At 32.7% G+C, this 15,640-nt stretch overlaps 1 protein-coding gene across 1 annotated transcript; it reads right to left on the bottom strand.

Annotated features, from left to right (window-relative positions):
• Nucleotides 1–1,265: 1,265 nt before the first annotated feature.
• LOC128548593 (deleted in malignant brain tumors 1 protein-like) lies at nucleotides 1,266–11,849 on the bottom strand. Its single transcript, XM_053523887.1, has 12 exons — nucleotides 11,677–11,849; nucleotides 11,170–11,333; nucleotides 10,800–10,941; nucleotides 10,461–10,603; nucleotides 9,545–9,692; nucleotides 8,280–8,446; nucleotides 7,824–7,971; nucleotides 7,199–7,356; nucleotides 6,090–6,255; nucleotides 2,199–2,368; nucleotides 1,820–1,973; nucleotides 1,266–1,434 (listed from the first exon to the last, which is right to left on the bottom strand). The coding sequence occupies exons 1-12, from the start codon at nucleotides 11,847–11,849 to the stop codon at nucleotides 1,266–1,268; spliced, it is 1,902 nt and encodes a 633-aa protein (XP_053379862.1).
• Nucleotides 11,850–15,640: the final 3,791 nt, after the last annotated feature.

Below are 15,640 nucleotides of genomic sequence, written 5' to 3'. Positions count from 1 at the left end.
ATAGCCATTGATACCCTCCAAAGCTTGTTCAAATAGAGCATTCTGTCCCTTGTTTGGGACGCTAAAACTCTTTCTCATGAACCGCTTGATAAAACTTTATCAATATGATAAGTATTATAACACCACTGTTAGCTCTTCTCTTAATTTCGTTCAAAAAGGCTTCTTGGTCCCTTTGTGGGGCCGCCAGAGCTAAGGAAAAACATATTTTGGACAAACGGTCTGACTTGCCCTCTTTTTGGGGTCACTACAGCTTAAAATAGAAATATATGTAATGACTTTTCCATTGAACTGCTCCGTTGATCTTCATAAACCTTGGCCTGTATCACCCTTGCAAGATTTTGTCTCAAATGCGTTTAAATAGGGGCACTTGACCTTTGTTTTGTACAAAACACAGTTGTTACCATGTACGATTCGGTGTGTCACACGTTTATTTAAGGTCAGGTCAGCGACTTAGGGCCAGTATGGCATTCTTTTACTATATGCTTAAACAAATTGTCTTTTTCAAATGATTGTTACTAATTATATCGAATAAAGCACTTAACAATTAAATTCCAAATCAGTTTAAAGTGGATAATTATACAATTGCTTTACAAACCAGAATCTAAATCCAGCCATTCGGCATACAACATCAGCAACAGTTTTATCAAAGGCATCACTACATATTGTCATCCATTTTTCTTTATGATAAATCTCAACCCTGCCTGAACGCTCACTTCTGCCATCAGCAAGACGAACTGTACTGTCTTTGTAAACAAAATATTCAATAAAAGGTACTTATCTCCACCTTTTTAAATCATTAGAAAAACACATGTTACTGAAATTTCATATATCGTAATAGAACTGTCATAATATCAAACTAGAAGATTTTGCATTCTGTGATTTTCAACATTTTCGTGCAAAGATCGTTTTAATACCAGCGTTTGAAAGTGATTATGATATTTATTACGGAGAGGTTTATTTAATGCCGCCCGTTGTTCATCTAGACGGGTATAAAAACACACTGGGACCTTGTAAATCCGTGAATCGCGCTGTTCTTTCTTGGATGAAGTCAGATTGCATGTGCAGAAAAAAACAACCTTAATTATCATTGCACCAATATTTTTTTGAATGAAACTAAACACAGTTACATTAAAAAATATATATAGTGAATTTAAAATTTATGATCGTTGTGTCTCCCTGGGATCTAGCTTTGTCCTTTCTTTATGTATTTGGACTTTATATATATTTCTGTTTCTTAAAATCATACTTTGAAGCTATCCAAACATTCACTTACTACAAACAATGCCGACGTCGAATCCACTGGGACAGTTTCCAGACATCCAGGGGTCAGCTTTACAGTCTGAGATATCTCTTTCTTTGCCTTTACACTGGGCGTTTGTTATAGTTTTGGATATATTGCCTTGCTTATATTCTCCTCTTTTAAGCAGGTACGACCTGTTCATGAATTAATAAACGGACCTTCAGCAATTATAACTGATAAAACTATTTTCGGATTTATATGTTAAAAGAGCTGTAAGGTGGATGGACTGTATCAGCAGTTTATACAAAAATCATCCATTCTATGGAACTAACTTATGTCAATAAATTGTCCGCTCAGTGTTTAGGTCAAACGTTCACTACGCACCTGCAAACTATTTAAATAATAAAGGGAAAGCCCTGGTGCAGTATCTCAAACGTGGACGTGGACTTAGGTATTTCATTCAATTTAATATTTCACATCACGTTTATAAAAATATATACATCACTGAATATCGATAAAAGTCTTTGAAAATTTAAGAAATTAAAGATTAATTAGATAGTGTATACGTATCTGGCTTACTTCTGTGTGTAGCCTAACATATTACAGATGACATCAGAGTCCACGGTATCGAATTCATCCATACAAATTGTACCCCATGTACCGTTATATTGTATTTCTACTCTTCCGGCTCTAGTAGAAGGTCCTTCAACCAAACGAACTTTAGTAACAGGCTCTGAAGTTATAGTAGATATTTCGTTTTAGTTTTGCGGAACAACTCAAAATTTATTTGTAAAGATGTCTAAGGGGAAACGAAATAATATTTATATAACAATTCTCACGGAACATGTAATACTTTATTGTTTAAAAAGTTCACCACCAGTCCAAAGTTTGACATTTTTTATATTCACGTTGGTTTAGGAATTAATGAAATGAATGACAAAAAACACCACACTCTTACCACAATTAATGCCGACGTAATTTGGATAGCCACAACTTTTATCTAGCCACTGTTGTCCGGATCTACAATTTGTAATGTCTTGTTCATATCCGCTGCAGTTCATGTCAGATATGGCTTTTCCTCGGATGACGTAATCATAAAGGTATGTTGCGGTATGAAAACTTGGATTCCTGTTTATATAAACGAATTATTGAAATGAAATCATACAATACACTGAAAGATAACCCAAATTATAACAGTTATAGCTCTAAAATGATTTCAAGTTGACAGAAACATTTGTGGCTTATTTAGCGCGCTCACCAAAGAAACAAAACCAAATTATAAATGCGCCAGAACAAAACATTGAACGCGACAAAAAGTATACAGACACTAAATAGGACAATGGCGCTAACAAAAATGATAGTCGCATCATGACAGTTTCAAATAGCTCTCATTTTTATTGTTCGGTAGAGCTATTTCTTTTATTTTCGTTGTAATTTGTTACTTGAATATCAGGATCTATGCTTTTCATGAAAACTTAGATCATACACCACAAATACAGTTTAAGATCCCATTTTAACTTATTTAACAGCGTTTGTGTTTCACTGAAAATATTGTTTTCTTGAATGACAAATGACCAGCACATGACCCCGCTGTTCTTTTGATATTTATTCTGCACTGATAATATTATTTAAGAAAGTATAGTTACAGACTTTAAAATGTGTCCAGATTGTTGCTGCAGCCCTTTGGAATACATCAGTATTATATATATAATAAAAGACTATATAGCTATTCAGTGTGTTCATACCAAAACCTAACATTTTATTTAGAGCACCATCAACAAACATTACATATTTTCACGTTGTCGCGAGCGCCATGGCAAAATAGAATGTTTCTGTGTCTCGCGTTGGCACGCGTGCGCAGTGGAGAAATAAAATGTTTCTTTGGCGTGCGCACAGCATATGTAATGCATTTCGTCGAGTCGCCCTGGCGAGCGCGTGGGTACGAGACATCGAAAAAATTTATTTCATTTTGAAGTGCGCGCATACGCACCTACATAAAATGAGTGATGATAATGCGACCCTGCTTTTATTTTTTCTTTAGGTTTCTAATTTTGCTTCGTTGTTGCGCATTTATAACTTCAGTTAGCCACCATTGAAAACAGTAGATTAGCAGAGAAGAAGATTGTACTTGCATGGGTATTTAAACAATACAATTCGCGTGAGTTGGCAATTTCTATGATTAACTTAAATCGAGTCTGCTCTCATTTTTCTTGGTTGCGTACAATACTCCCAAACGATCTTTTTTATTTAAGTTTGACGCTGTAATACGTATTATCGCACTTTGACAGTGTTGTTATATTATCATTGTCATATTGCCATTTGAAATTATGGTGGACATTCTGTTTTGCTATAATAAAACATCACATAAACTAGCGCTTGGGGATCTAAGGGGTGTTGCATGGTCAAGTACCTGTCATGAGCAGACTCATTGTTATTGTCGTTGTGTTTTTTTTTTTCGATTGCGATACTCCTAAATAATCTTCTTAAAATTTCATTCTAACACGACCAGCCAATAACCTACATACATGTAGAGCAAAATCTATCTCGGGTTATTCTGCAATAAACGACTCACGTGCAATGACGTTATCCGATCCAGGTGCGTAGCACGGTCGAAAAAAATAGTTTTTTCTAACACTTTTGATACTAGTATGTCATGTTAGAATCGAAATAATAAGTTCTTATGCGAAACAATACATCACTCAGGCCTACGGCCTTCGTGCTATATTCTTACGCATAAGAACTCAACACTCGGGTTATTCTACGATAAACCACTATTGGGAACTTATTATTTCTTAATTAACATTCTATTTCATGAGCAATTTTCTGTTTCGTATTTATATCATTTAATATATCTACAGTCAAATCTGTTTATAAAGACCAGTTTTGGGGGAGGCGAAACTGGTGTTCGTTGGAATGTGATCTTTATTCACAGACATATTAAATCTTAAGTCGACAAGTTAATTGAAAGAATGATGTCGTATTACGATATCTGAAATATTTCGACGAAGTGTTATTTCTAAATATCGAAATATTTGTTCTTTGATTATGCGGCACGCATACAAACGCGATCTGTTAAAATCTTATCTTAAGAACATAATGATACATTATATATTCAATGGCGAAATGTGAATGAGAATAGGAATTTATTTCGATGACTGATTACAGCCCTACTTATTTCATAGCCTTTCTGAAATTTTTTTTTGCTCACATGCTTTGCGAGTTGTCACATTCGCAAAATTAATGATATACTGTACTGCATTGCCGTAATTTTTTGAACTTTTCAAATAGAGGAATATGTTTAAGAAATTGCCATACAACTGAAGTTTTTTTTATTTCATTTGAATAAAACGTAAATTATATCAATATCCCGCATGGCAGTGCAAACATATCATTAGAGATTAGCAAATCATTAATAAGAACCTGCCAGTCAAGGAAAGTTCTCTCGTTCAAATATAATGTCATTAAAATTCAATTGTCATTTTAACCCCTCTAGATTCATTCAAATATTAAATGAAAACACCGTAAATCGATGAGAGTTTACTGGTTGTTATCGAAAAGACATACTCAGTTTCGATTTCTGTTCGAATTATTGCCATTTTGCATTAAACAAACAATTTTAGACAAAATATCCATTCATATCTTTTGTGTCATAAACATGACTCTAGACAGTAAAATGTTTTATGAATAAAAGATACTTCCTTCTAGAAACAAACTTTAAAGACACACCACAAAATAACTGTATTCTTTTTGTTTTTCCATGATTGTAATTATACATGATTTGCATGAAAAAAAAAAGATATGCAAGTATTTAGTTACAAGTTGACAGTGACATATATTAGGCAAAGACAATGTATATTATGTCTTAACATTTTATTGAATAAAATATGTACAGAAATCAGTGTATTTACTAGTTAAATTTCATTCACATTTTGTTTCTACAGTGTAAGATAGTTATTCAGCTTTATTTTTGAAACTATGCCATAAAGAGAATGACTGAATAACCTTTCAGATGAAGTTGTCAAAACACATTTATTGTCTAAATTATCCACATGAAAAGTTGTAGTATAGCTGTATATTGCCTGTATTATAAGAATAATTTTCATGAAGTTTTTGTGGGTGAAAACAGTTGGTCACTAGGTCGTGGTGGGTCTTAAAGCTATTTAACAAGTACATAAATAACATTACCCAGCTTAAATTATTTTAAACAAATTAAGAGAAGGAATAACGACTTTGAATACTGGGCTTTACGATATCATTCACTCATTTGCCGCGACGTGTTGTCGTGTATTATTTTGTTTATACCTATTTTTCTCTAACAATCTGCGATTCGCATTTGTATCACGTATCCGTTCATTATATTTTCGTATTGGATTAAATGTATCGGCGATATATGACCATTTTGTGTCGATTCGCCGTAAAATCCAACACACTCACTCACTGGATTAAATGTATTCCATATAGTACAATGATTTTTGCGCAAATGTCCGCATTAACGAAACAATGAAATTCGTTGACCGATAACAAATTCCTGCATTAAATTTAACGTGGTAAAAAGACGAAATCTTGTGCATCTGTATTGTGGAAAATGAGCATAGAATAAAATTATCATGTACCATCATTCTGCACAAAACATGATACATTTGTATCAGTACCCATACTGAAAAATATTGAATTCGCGTAGCGGGTTATCCAAATACTATTGTATGGAACAGCAAACTGTATTATACCTGATGGTATGATAAGATGAGTTTACTTTAGGATGAACTTAACTTACTGAGTACACTTAACAAAAGTCGGTTCAGTTATATTGCATGCTCTTTTAAATTTGTTAGCAGCATAATTATATTACATGTTAGGTTTTCCGATCATTCTGCAGAGAACTCTGGCGTCATCAACTGTAAAACCATAACTTTCATCACATATGCCCATCCAGGTAGACAGCTCTTGCATGTACACTTCTACTCTTCCTGAATATGTCGTAGGACCACCTTGTAATCTGACAGGTGTTACGGAATCTGAAACAGGCCATTCCGTTTCTAATCTACGAAATGCTAAAATATCTTGTGATATTTAGTTATAGCTACAACATTTGGAACTTGCTTGTGACAAAAAATGTACATTTCATCGCCTGGATAGAAAGATGGTCTACCATTGTCAACATTTTAGTAAAGTCGGTCACAAATTTTGATATGCGCTTATTTCACTTATTTCAGTCGGGAAACAATGGAAAACTAACATGCTTTTTTAGTTTTATTTTGTAAGGTTTTTAAATCGTTCTATTTTCTTTTTAGCAACTTTTTCCATTTTGGAGACAAATAAAGTTACAAAAAGAGAAACATTTATCAAATGTGAACTGCTCTGCTGGTAGATTTAATGACAAAACTGTATCTTTTTAAATGGATTTGAAGCCTTTTTCAATTAAACTATGAAGGGCATTTGTTCTTTTCTACAAACATTTTAGCCGACCTATTTCGATCAACACAGAGACAGCACAGGTCTATAGATTACGCGGTTATGAGTTCGGTGCTCGGGTGGGTCGTGACAAACAACACTGCATTAAAGTCTCTCTTTTAAAAACAATAAGTATCAATAACAACATTAAGGAAAACATGTTTTTTTTTCTTTCAGATGCAAAACTAAAATTTTAAAACATGATAGTTCTGATTACAAAAGTCAGAGAAATACATAAACAACCAGAAGAGACGTTTTGCCCACGACAGGTAGAAGTGAGGCAACTGTCATAAGGAAAAAACAAAACATTGTCAAATGCCGGTGCTCAAGGCACTTATATTAAAATATTAGTTACGCCAAAGGATAATGCCTCACCTCAAAATATTTCTTTCGACTTTTAATAGTGGTTTTCACAAAACTCTGTTACTGTGCATTATGTGCAATAGGTTGTTTAGATGTATGCAAAGATGTTACAATAATATCTCACAGTACAGTACATGTACTTACAACAATTGACCCCGACGTTGCTACCACTGTTGCAGCTATTTATATCAGTGTGTTTGCAGTTAACTATGTCTGTTTCATTTCCAAGACATTCTAAACGATAGTGTGTTATTTCGCCAGTACTTTTTCCGAAGTAATCATTGTTACGAACGGAGATGTTGCTAAAAATCAATACCGATATATTTAAAACATGACAGTCACTATAATCTAAGTTAATGATGCAGTTTTGTTCAGGTTATTGTTTTATTCAAGACATGAAATAGTTATAGTAGTATTTTTTATATCGTACCATTACATAATATGGTTTATGCAGTCTCTTTGATAACAGAAGGCTAGCTGATTCCTTTTGTATACATTTGGAACAAAGGGTATACACACTTTAATGATGCCATAACAATACCACTAAAAACAGCCGGACAATTTAACCTGTTGCAAATATGTATCATATGTACTTAAAATATAAAGTTACAAAGAATGTTTGCTAGATAAAAATGTATTTAATTTTTAGCACAGCTATTTACATTTCATTTGATTAATTGTATTTCAGACTGGATGGGTATTATCAAACTGCCTGAAGTATATCTGTCTCATTTGTAAGAAAAAGGAAAAAAAAAACAAAGCATCTCACCCTCGTTCAAATCCCAGCATTCTACAGACAACAGACGCTGTTTTGTTATTAAAGGAGTCGTCACACATGGTATTCCAAGAAGATTTTAGTTTGATTTCTAAGCGACCAGAAAACCGTGTTGGACCATCCACTAAACGTACTTCCGTTCCTAAAGGATACAGTTATAAGTGCATCACTTTTCCGTAGGCCAGAGCATAAAATTAAAGATGCAAATAAAAAATATTCATCGTTTTTGTATGCTCATGTCTGAATATTCATTTTGCAGACATCGGTTCAACATTTATAGCTTAAGTATCTACAATGGAGCTAAAAATGTATAAGGTCTCTAACAATGTTAAGTTATCATATGTCAATATCAAATGATGCTAAATCACTTACAACTTTTGATATTTCAAACTGGACTTCTGATATGTGAACTTTTTTTGATGATTTCAATGCTCTTGAAACATAACTTACCGCATTCAACGGAAGCATCCTCGTCATGATCGCAATTAGTATGAGACCCCCAATAGTTTGACTTGCATTCTGAAATATCCGTTTCATCACCAGAACATCGTAGTTCATCAATGGTTACACTACCGTTCCCCTTTCCATAAAACGCCCGACCTCTTGCTCTTGCACCTCTGTGAAGTATATGCGAATCATTTAAAAAAATTCATTAAGGATTCTTTAGAGTTGCGTTAATTCTTAGTTTAACTTGTTTACTCTCATTGGTAAATAATATTTTATCTCTCGGTAAAACTAATGTAATTTAATATTTCAGCCGTGTCATTGTTAAGTTAACTTGGATGTAATTGAACAACTCACCCTTGTACATTTGTATTTTTTTAAGTTTACATTGATGAAAACAACTGACTTTCTTCAGCCTTCTTTTTCAGTAATTTTGTTAAAAGCTTGAAGAAGATCAACATCAATAAACGTATATGTGATTGACAATCTTAGTATACACAAGAATATTTTTAAAGGTTTTCCCTATACAACTCTATTTAAAAAAGGGAAAAATATCGGACAAGGAATGCCATCTCCCCAAACAGAGCCAGACGAAACCCACAGCATGCAGACGTGCACATCACACACACAAACACATACACGCACACGCGCAAATGCGCGCGCGTGCACACACACAATTACAAAGCAAACACACGAGGACAAAACGAACAAGTTAAGGTACACAGTGGGGAACTGCCTTGGAACGATCAATGGCAAAAACACCCGTGGGAGGCACAAAACCTTTGCCGCAGGGTTGGGTAAATTTCAACCCTAACACTAACCTAACCCAATCCCTAACCCTAGAGCTTAGTGATTCCGAATATTCTGATTGTGAATATATTTTCACAATTATGGAACTTGTTGTTATGTTTTTTGTTGTTGTTTTTTTTGTTTAAAACAGTAGTCCTCAGTTGCTCACATACTCACACATTACCAAGAATATAAGAAATAAATACTGATATGGGACTTTTTTACACGTCCAGAATATTTGTGTGATGCGGTCACATAGGAATAGAAGGAATCCTCAAACGACGCGAGGTTGAAACTTGGTAGAACACTGGGAGGCTGTAAAGCTTGTTTTAGGAATGAAATTCATATTGTAGTTATTTAAATGACATGTCCTACAGACTTGTTAAAGATCGAGAAATATATCTGATTTTTCTTATCAGACTTTTAAAAAGTGCTTATTAACTCAGGTGTTTGTTATAATTAAAGTTTGTAATTGGACATACTTTGGATTATAGCCAAGCATTCGACAGATAACAGAAGCGGCGTTGTCATCAAAAGAGTCGTCACATACTGTTCCCCATTTGTCTTGAAAATTCACCTCCACTCTCCCCAACTGCTGATTAGGTCCACCAACTAGCCGCACTTCAGTTCCTTAAACAGTATATACATGCCTTATGAGCAATATTTCATAAAAACAAAGGTCACTGAACGCTTAGGGATATAATTGTTATGATTAAAACCAATAGTATTAATTCTGATTTACATTAAACTGTGATAATATTATTAAATATGAAGATCTATTTTTCTTTCACGTGTGACGTACAGATGCGCGCGGTATTAAACATTACATGTGGTGTTACATAAAATGCTTAAGTTTAGTTAAACACTTTTTGAAACGAAATTTTATTTTTTTTCTGGTTTTGTTGAAATTTCAGTACAAATATTTACATTGGTAATCACAAGTCACAAAGTCACACCTGCTGTGTCATTTGAAAAAAATAAAATAAAAATCATAAAAACGTGACCACTGCTATTATTCTTTTGATCTTTTGAAATAATTATCATCTCTTTATGTGTTAATTACGTCAGAGCTTTATTTCGAGCTTGATTTCGAGTCCATTGTTAATGCTGTAATGATTTATCAACTATCTGATTATTATTTTACCAGCTGTCACTACAAGAGCCTTATTTAATGAATCATGAATGCGATGTCAGTTTCAATGAAATATGTCCCAAGGTTTATATAACAGTGATATTTGTTTAATTTATTAGAAAAACACGTTTAAATCCGAAGCTTTCAATGATGAAGAATGTTCAAAACCTTACGAAACGAACTCATTAGACAAAACAGTTAGTTAAGAACTAAGATTAGATTCAATAAACTGGCGACAACAGCTGTCTAGTAGAGAAACAACTTACGACAATCAATACTGGTACTTCTGGCACTTCTGCACGATTCTTTAGACATTTGACACAATGCAATGTCTTTTTCATTGCCAACACAACTTGATACCATGGGAGAAAGAGTGCCTGTAGAACCAGCGGATCTAATTTCAATATCCCTGTTGATTTCAACATAAAATAGAAAGTATAATGTTTTTTACTTTTAAGTAACGTTTTTTATTGAAGAACACTTTAATGCAATTGAAAATGAAGGTAACCAAAAAGCATATCAATTATTAATGTTAAAATGATATTTCATGTTTAGAATTTATGTTATAACTTTAAAGTTTTATATGCTTGAAATAATTTACGTACCCAGTGCTTAATGCCAACATACGGCATATAACTTTTCCAACAGTTTGGTTGAAACTGTCTAAACAAATTGATCCCCATGAACCGTTTCTTTGGATTTCTATTCTACCCGAATGAGGTCCCTCTACAAGTCTCACCGGCGTTTCTAAAATTTGATATTGCATTTAAATCAATGTATGAATTTCTAAAGACCTGCAACAATTAAAACAAGTAACTTTTATATTGTTTTTTTTTTACTATTTTTCGCTTATTTGATGATATGAGAAATACATTTTATGATGTAAGAACATTAGATAGGAAATACTGTTATGAAGAAAGAAATGTGTTTTTAAATTAACACATCTTATTTGATTATGGCACGAAATGTTCTTACGGCAACTGACACCAACGTCTTCTGCATGTGCACAATCGCTCTGCCCCCATGTATTGGCTTTACACTGAGAAACATCTGACTCGTTACCGATACACTGCATTTCATCCAACAATATTTTCCCCGAACCAGGGCCGTATGCTGATGCTTCTACAACGGAAGAACACCTGGAAAATATTTTGTCCGCTTTGCTTTAAAAGAACAGTTGAATTATTGAACGCATACTTCATATGAATGATTAATTTAATATTTTAAAAAACATTTCGACTACATACAGAAACTAATAAGTCAGTTACGAATAATGTTTAAAATCTTAATAAACTTATAGAACAGTAACTGTTAATATCTCATAAACAAGTTAAAAAAAAATAAAGCAAATTTACTTTTTAATACAATACAATATCAATTGTTTACCTTTTAGCTTTAAAAAACGTATCCCTCAATCATACAAGAAATTGTGTGTTGTAGTTCCTAAACTGACAATAAAATCTTCATTATTTTGTTACTCACTCAGAGTTACGAAACCCAAGCATTCGACATACTACACGTGCATCGTTGTCATCAAAATTATCATCACAAACAGTTCCCCATGGCTCTTTATTGCTCTTTCTCATTTCTAACCTCCCTTCGTAAGGTGTCCGCCCTCCAACTAGACGTACTTCAGCTGCATTTAAACATACCATTACATGTAAAATAACTTCTAAAGCAAATTTTATCTTTGTTAAATAATGCGAAATCCCAATGCATGTATTCAGAGTAACGTTATTAAAATATTAAGGACAAAGACAAAAGTAAATACAAGAAATTTGAATCTGTATGTTTATAAGGCACTTGTAATATTGCCACTTGTGTTCCATTTTAATGCGTTATTAAACTCCACCAAGCTTCCGATATTTAAATGTTTTTTTTTTTGCACTTTCGTACATGGCTCGTTTCCACTAATTACAGAAGTATATAATAATTCATACCCTCATACCAGTAAAGAATTTAGAATAACACTTTTAAATATACGAACTGCATTTATTCATATTATCTTCCTTAAGGATGTACGAGCGAATTTTTTCTAACGTTTAAATTTTTTTCATACCCTGTGAGCTTGAAGAACATTAGTTTCTTAGACAAACAAGAGCAGAAAAAACATAGGTCACCGAATCTGTTTTAATTTTATAGGGTATTTTCTTCACCCACTGTTTACGCATTTCTGAAATTTTGTAAAATTGAAAACAAGTTGGTACTTTATAAAACATATAATATCCTACTTAATCTTATAGGGATTTCAGGTCTTACAGGTTAATATGAATATATGGTGGTGTCAGTATTATATAAGCATAAATATCACTAACAAATCTCTTTAATTTTTACATGTTGACATAATTACCCCACCCACTTTATTTTCAATGGAAAAAACGTATTTAGATCTACAAAATAAATTCTGACGTTAAGATTTTCAAAATATTTTGCAGCATTAATGACGCACAAAAATGCTTCAAAATGGAAAGAAAAAAAGTTGGTGTCACCGCGCATCTAAGAGATTTATTAAGAAAAAACTGTTAAAAAGTGGTGAATTTTGATATTTTTTGTTCTTTTTGTTTTAATTTATATTTTCTAGATAATATAAAGTGCTATCTTGAGAACTTTTATTTTATTTATAGCTTAACATTATATGTATCAGTCAGAAAAATATCAAAACCAAATCTGATCTACTTTGAAATTACCTATCTTTACCCCATTGTAAATCTTACGTCAATTTTAGGCAAATGCCAGCCAAAAATAAGAGTGAAAAAAAGCATAAATATATTTGGTTAAATGGTACATTATTAGCCATATCTTAATTATTTAGCATTAATTTTTAGCAAAACTTTTGTTAGAAAGCAATATTTGAAGAAACATTTTTCAAAATGGCGGATATCCTGAAAAAAACTCTAGTACATCCTTAATTAAGAAAGGTGTTATATTGACATCTTTGTTCAAAAGAATTGTTCGTTTTTTTCGAAACCATGCAAATTCTCTTTTCTCTGCCTGAATTAAAAAAAAGAAAAGAAAAAAACACAAAAAAAAAAAACAACTCCCAAATCTGTTAATGAATAAAATTATTTGATTTTCTAACCGTTATGACATTCTTTACGTTTATTGAATCGACACTTTACTCTATGATTTGACTGTGTCGAAAGCATTGTGTCAAAATTCATTCACCTTCGTCATTTGATTAATATCTGGCAATTGTGCCCAATGTGTACGTTACTTGCGGTGGAATAACATGTTTAATGTAAAGGTTTAACAACAAGTCATGAAAAATAAAAAATGTTGACATACCTCCAGCCGCATAATAAAACAGCAATAAAACACTAAGGCTAATAAAATTAAAAGCCACCATTTTTGAAAACAAAATCTTCAGCCGGACATTTTCTAATTTGCTATTTTGTGAAGTACAAAGTGTTGAAAACTGCAACCGCGTCGCATTCTTATATATTACTCCCTTTTGGGCTTAATAAAATACCAGCAGGTGATTGGTTATTAAGGTAAAGTCACGTGACACCTTAAATATCATTTTACCCTCTACATAAGAATTTGTCTTTCGAAAGCATTGCGTGATCTAAATGTAGTGATTGAATTGTAGGAAAATGTGAACGAAAGTGGAAAAATGGTATTCATAACATGTGTTCTTTTAGGTAACACTTATTTTCATAACGTTTATTATAGATCTTACATGAGTGTCTTTTCAGTGCCGAGCATTAAATAAACGAGTTAAATAAATTCAATGTGGAAAATCACAAATGTAATATTCTTTAATCACATGTTAGCTTTTCCTGTCGAAACATCAAAAGTTCTAATTTCTTTAACTATTATAAACATGTCACTTTTGACCTACGTCTTCGATATTGTAAGCGACTTCGACGTCAAAGCTTTATTATACTAGTGTATTATCCTTTTTATGTTATGGCTTTATTACACTTCCGCCACGTCAAACATGTGATACACTTGATTACTTGATATAGATATTGATATTACATTTGTACATGATTGTGCAGTTATTTTTAAAGCTTCAGCAGAGTGCAGCGCTTGCCTTTTCTACATAATCTTACCCTAGATAGATAGATAGATAGATAGATTTATTCCGGCAAAGGATAACATTTACACAATATAGAATAAAATACAATACTATATTATGCAAAGGAAAACCATTGCATGCTCCACATACATGTAACAAAGATAACATAATAAAGAGCAAGCTCTTACTTTTATTGTGGTCCTTAGCATTAGTGGTATGACATAGAGAGGCAATTATTAAAACATATTATTTAAAATAGTACCTTTATCACAAATTGAAATTATCAAATTGAAATTATCACATTGTTACAAATAGTATAGAAATACCTGATCAATAACATTGATACTCCATCAAACGAAACGAAACTGTTAAAACGGTTCAGATAAATGTGTAAAAGATAGAGCATGTCATGGCAGTGACTAAATGAGCCGGAACAAACACCTGATGCAATAAAAATGCATTAATAGAATCTGTAAAAAGATCATTTTGAAGCAAAAACTGCAACCAAGAAGTATTATAGCAGACTCGGTTTGATTGGGTATGTTCATAAAGGTGACACGTTAAAACATTTGACAATCACTGAATACTTGCATTAAATGACTTATGAACGCTACCTTAAATGATTGATATTTGTTAGTTTAGTTAGTATATCCACTGAAAGACTGTTCCAAAGTTTAGAACCAATAAAACTAAAAGGTTTGAAAACTGGGCCTTTGACCTTTGGACGGCAGTGGTCACCTTTCTGACTAAGTCTTGTACTATGTATATGTATAGAATGTTGAGCAAATAATTTGTGGGTAGTTTGCTTTTAACCTTGAAAATATGACACATCATGATTTGTTTAATAATTTTGCTAATTGGTAACCAATTTATGGATTTGAAATGTTCAAGATCTACATGAGCTCTGGAATCAAGATTTAGCACAAATCTCAATAATTATTTTGAGTTGTTTGTAGCTTGTTTTTTAAGACTTGAGTTAAACCATTATACCAGACAGAACAAACGTAAATGACACTGAATTTAGGACGTAACAAGCAGTTTTTTGGTAAGTTAAGTAAGAAAATCTTTCTTATGACATAGAAATTTTAACTAAGCATTGGTTATTTTCAATAACTGGGTCGACCATGGCACCAAAGGACAATTACTGATCTATAGTTACTGTAACCCCATGATTCTTCACATCTGTGGTTGCTTCGATAGCTGTACCATTACAAGTTACAATAAACATTTAATTTAGACCTTTCTTTGTGCTTTGAAACAATCACAACATACTCAGTTTTACCTAAATGCAATGCTAACCTATTATCAATAAGCCATTGACTCACTGAGGACAAATCTTCAAATACACTGTATTCTACATCAGATAAATTCTTACCAGATACCAGTATTCCGGAATTGTCAGCATGTAACAAAACAAAAGTTTAT

Source organism: Mercenaria mercenaria, chromosome 2 (genome assembly GCF_021730395.1).
Source record: "Mercenaria mercenaria strain notata chromosome 2, MADL_Memer_1, whole genome shotgun sequence".
Lineage (NCBI taxonomy): Eukaryota > Metazoa > Mollusca > Bivalvia > Venerida > Veneridae > Mercenaria > Mercenaria mercenaria.
Note: the sequence above shows the minus strand (reverse complement) of the source record. Positions and strands in the feature narration are given on the sequence as shown.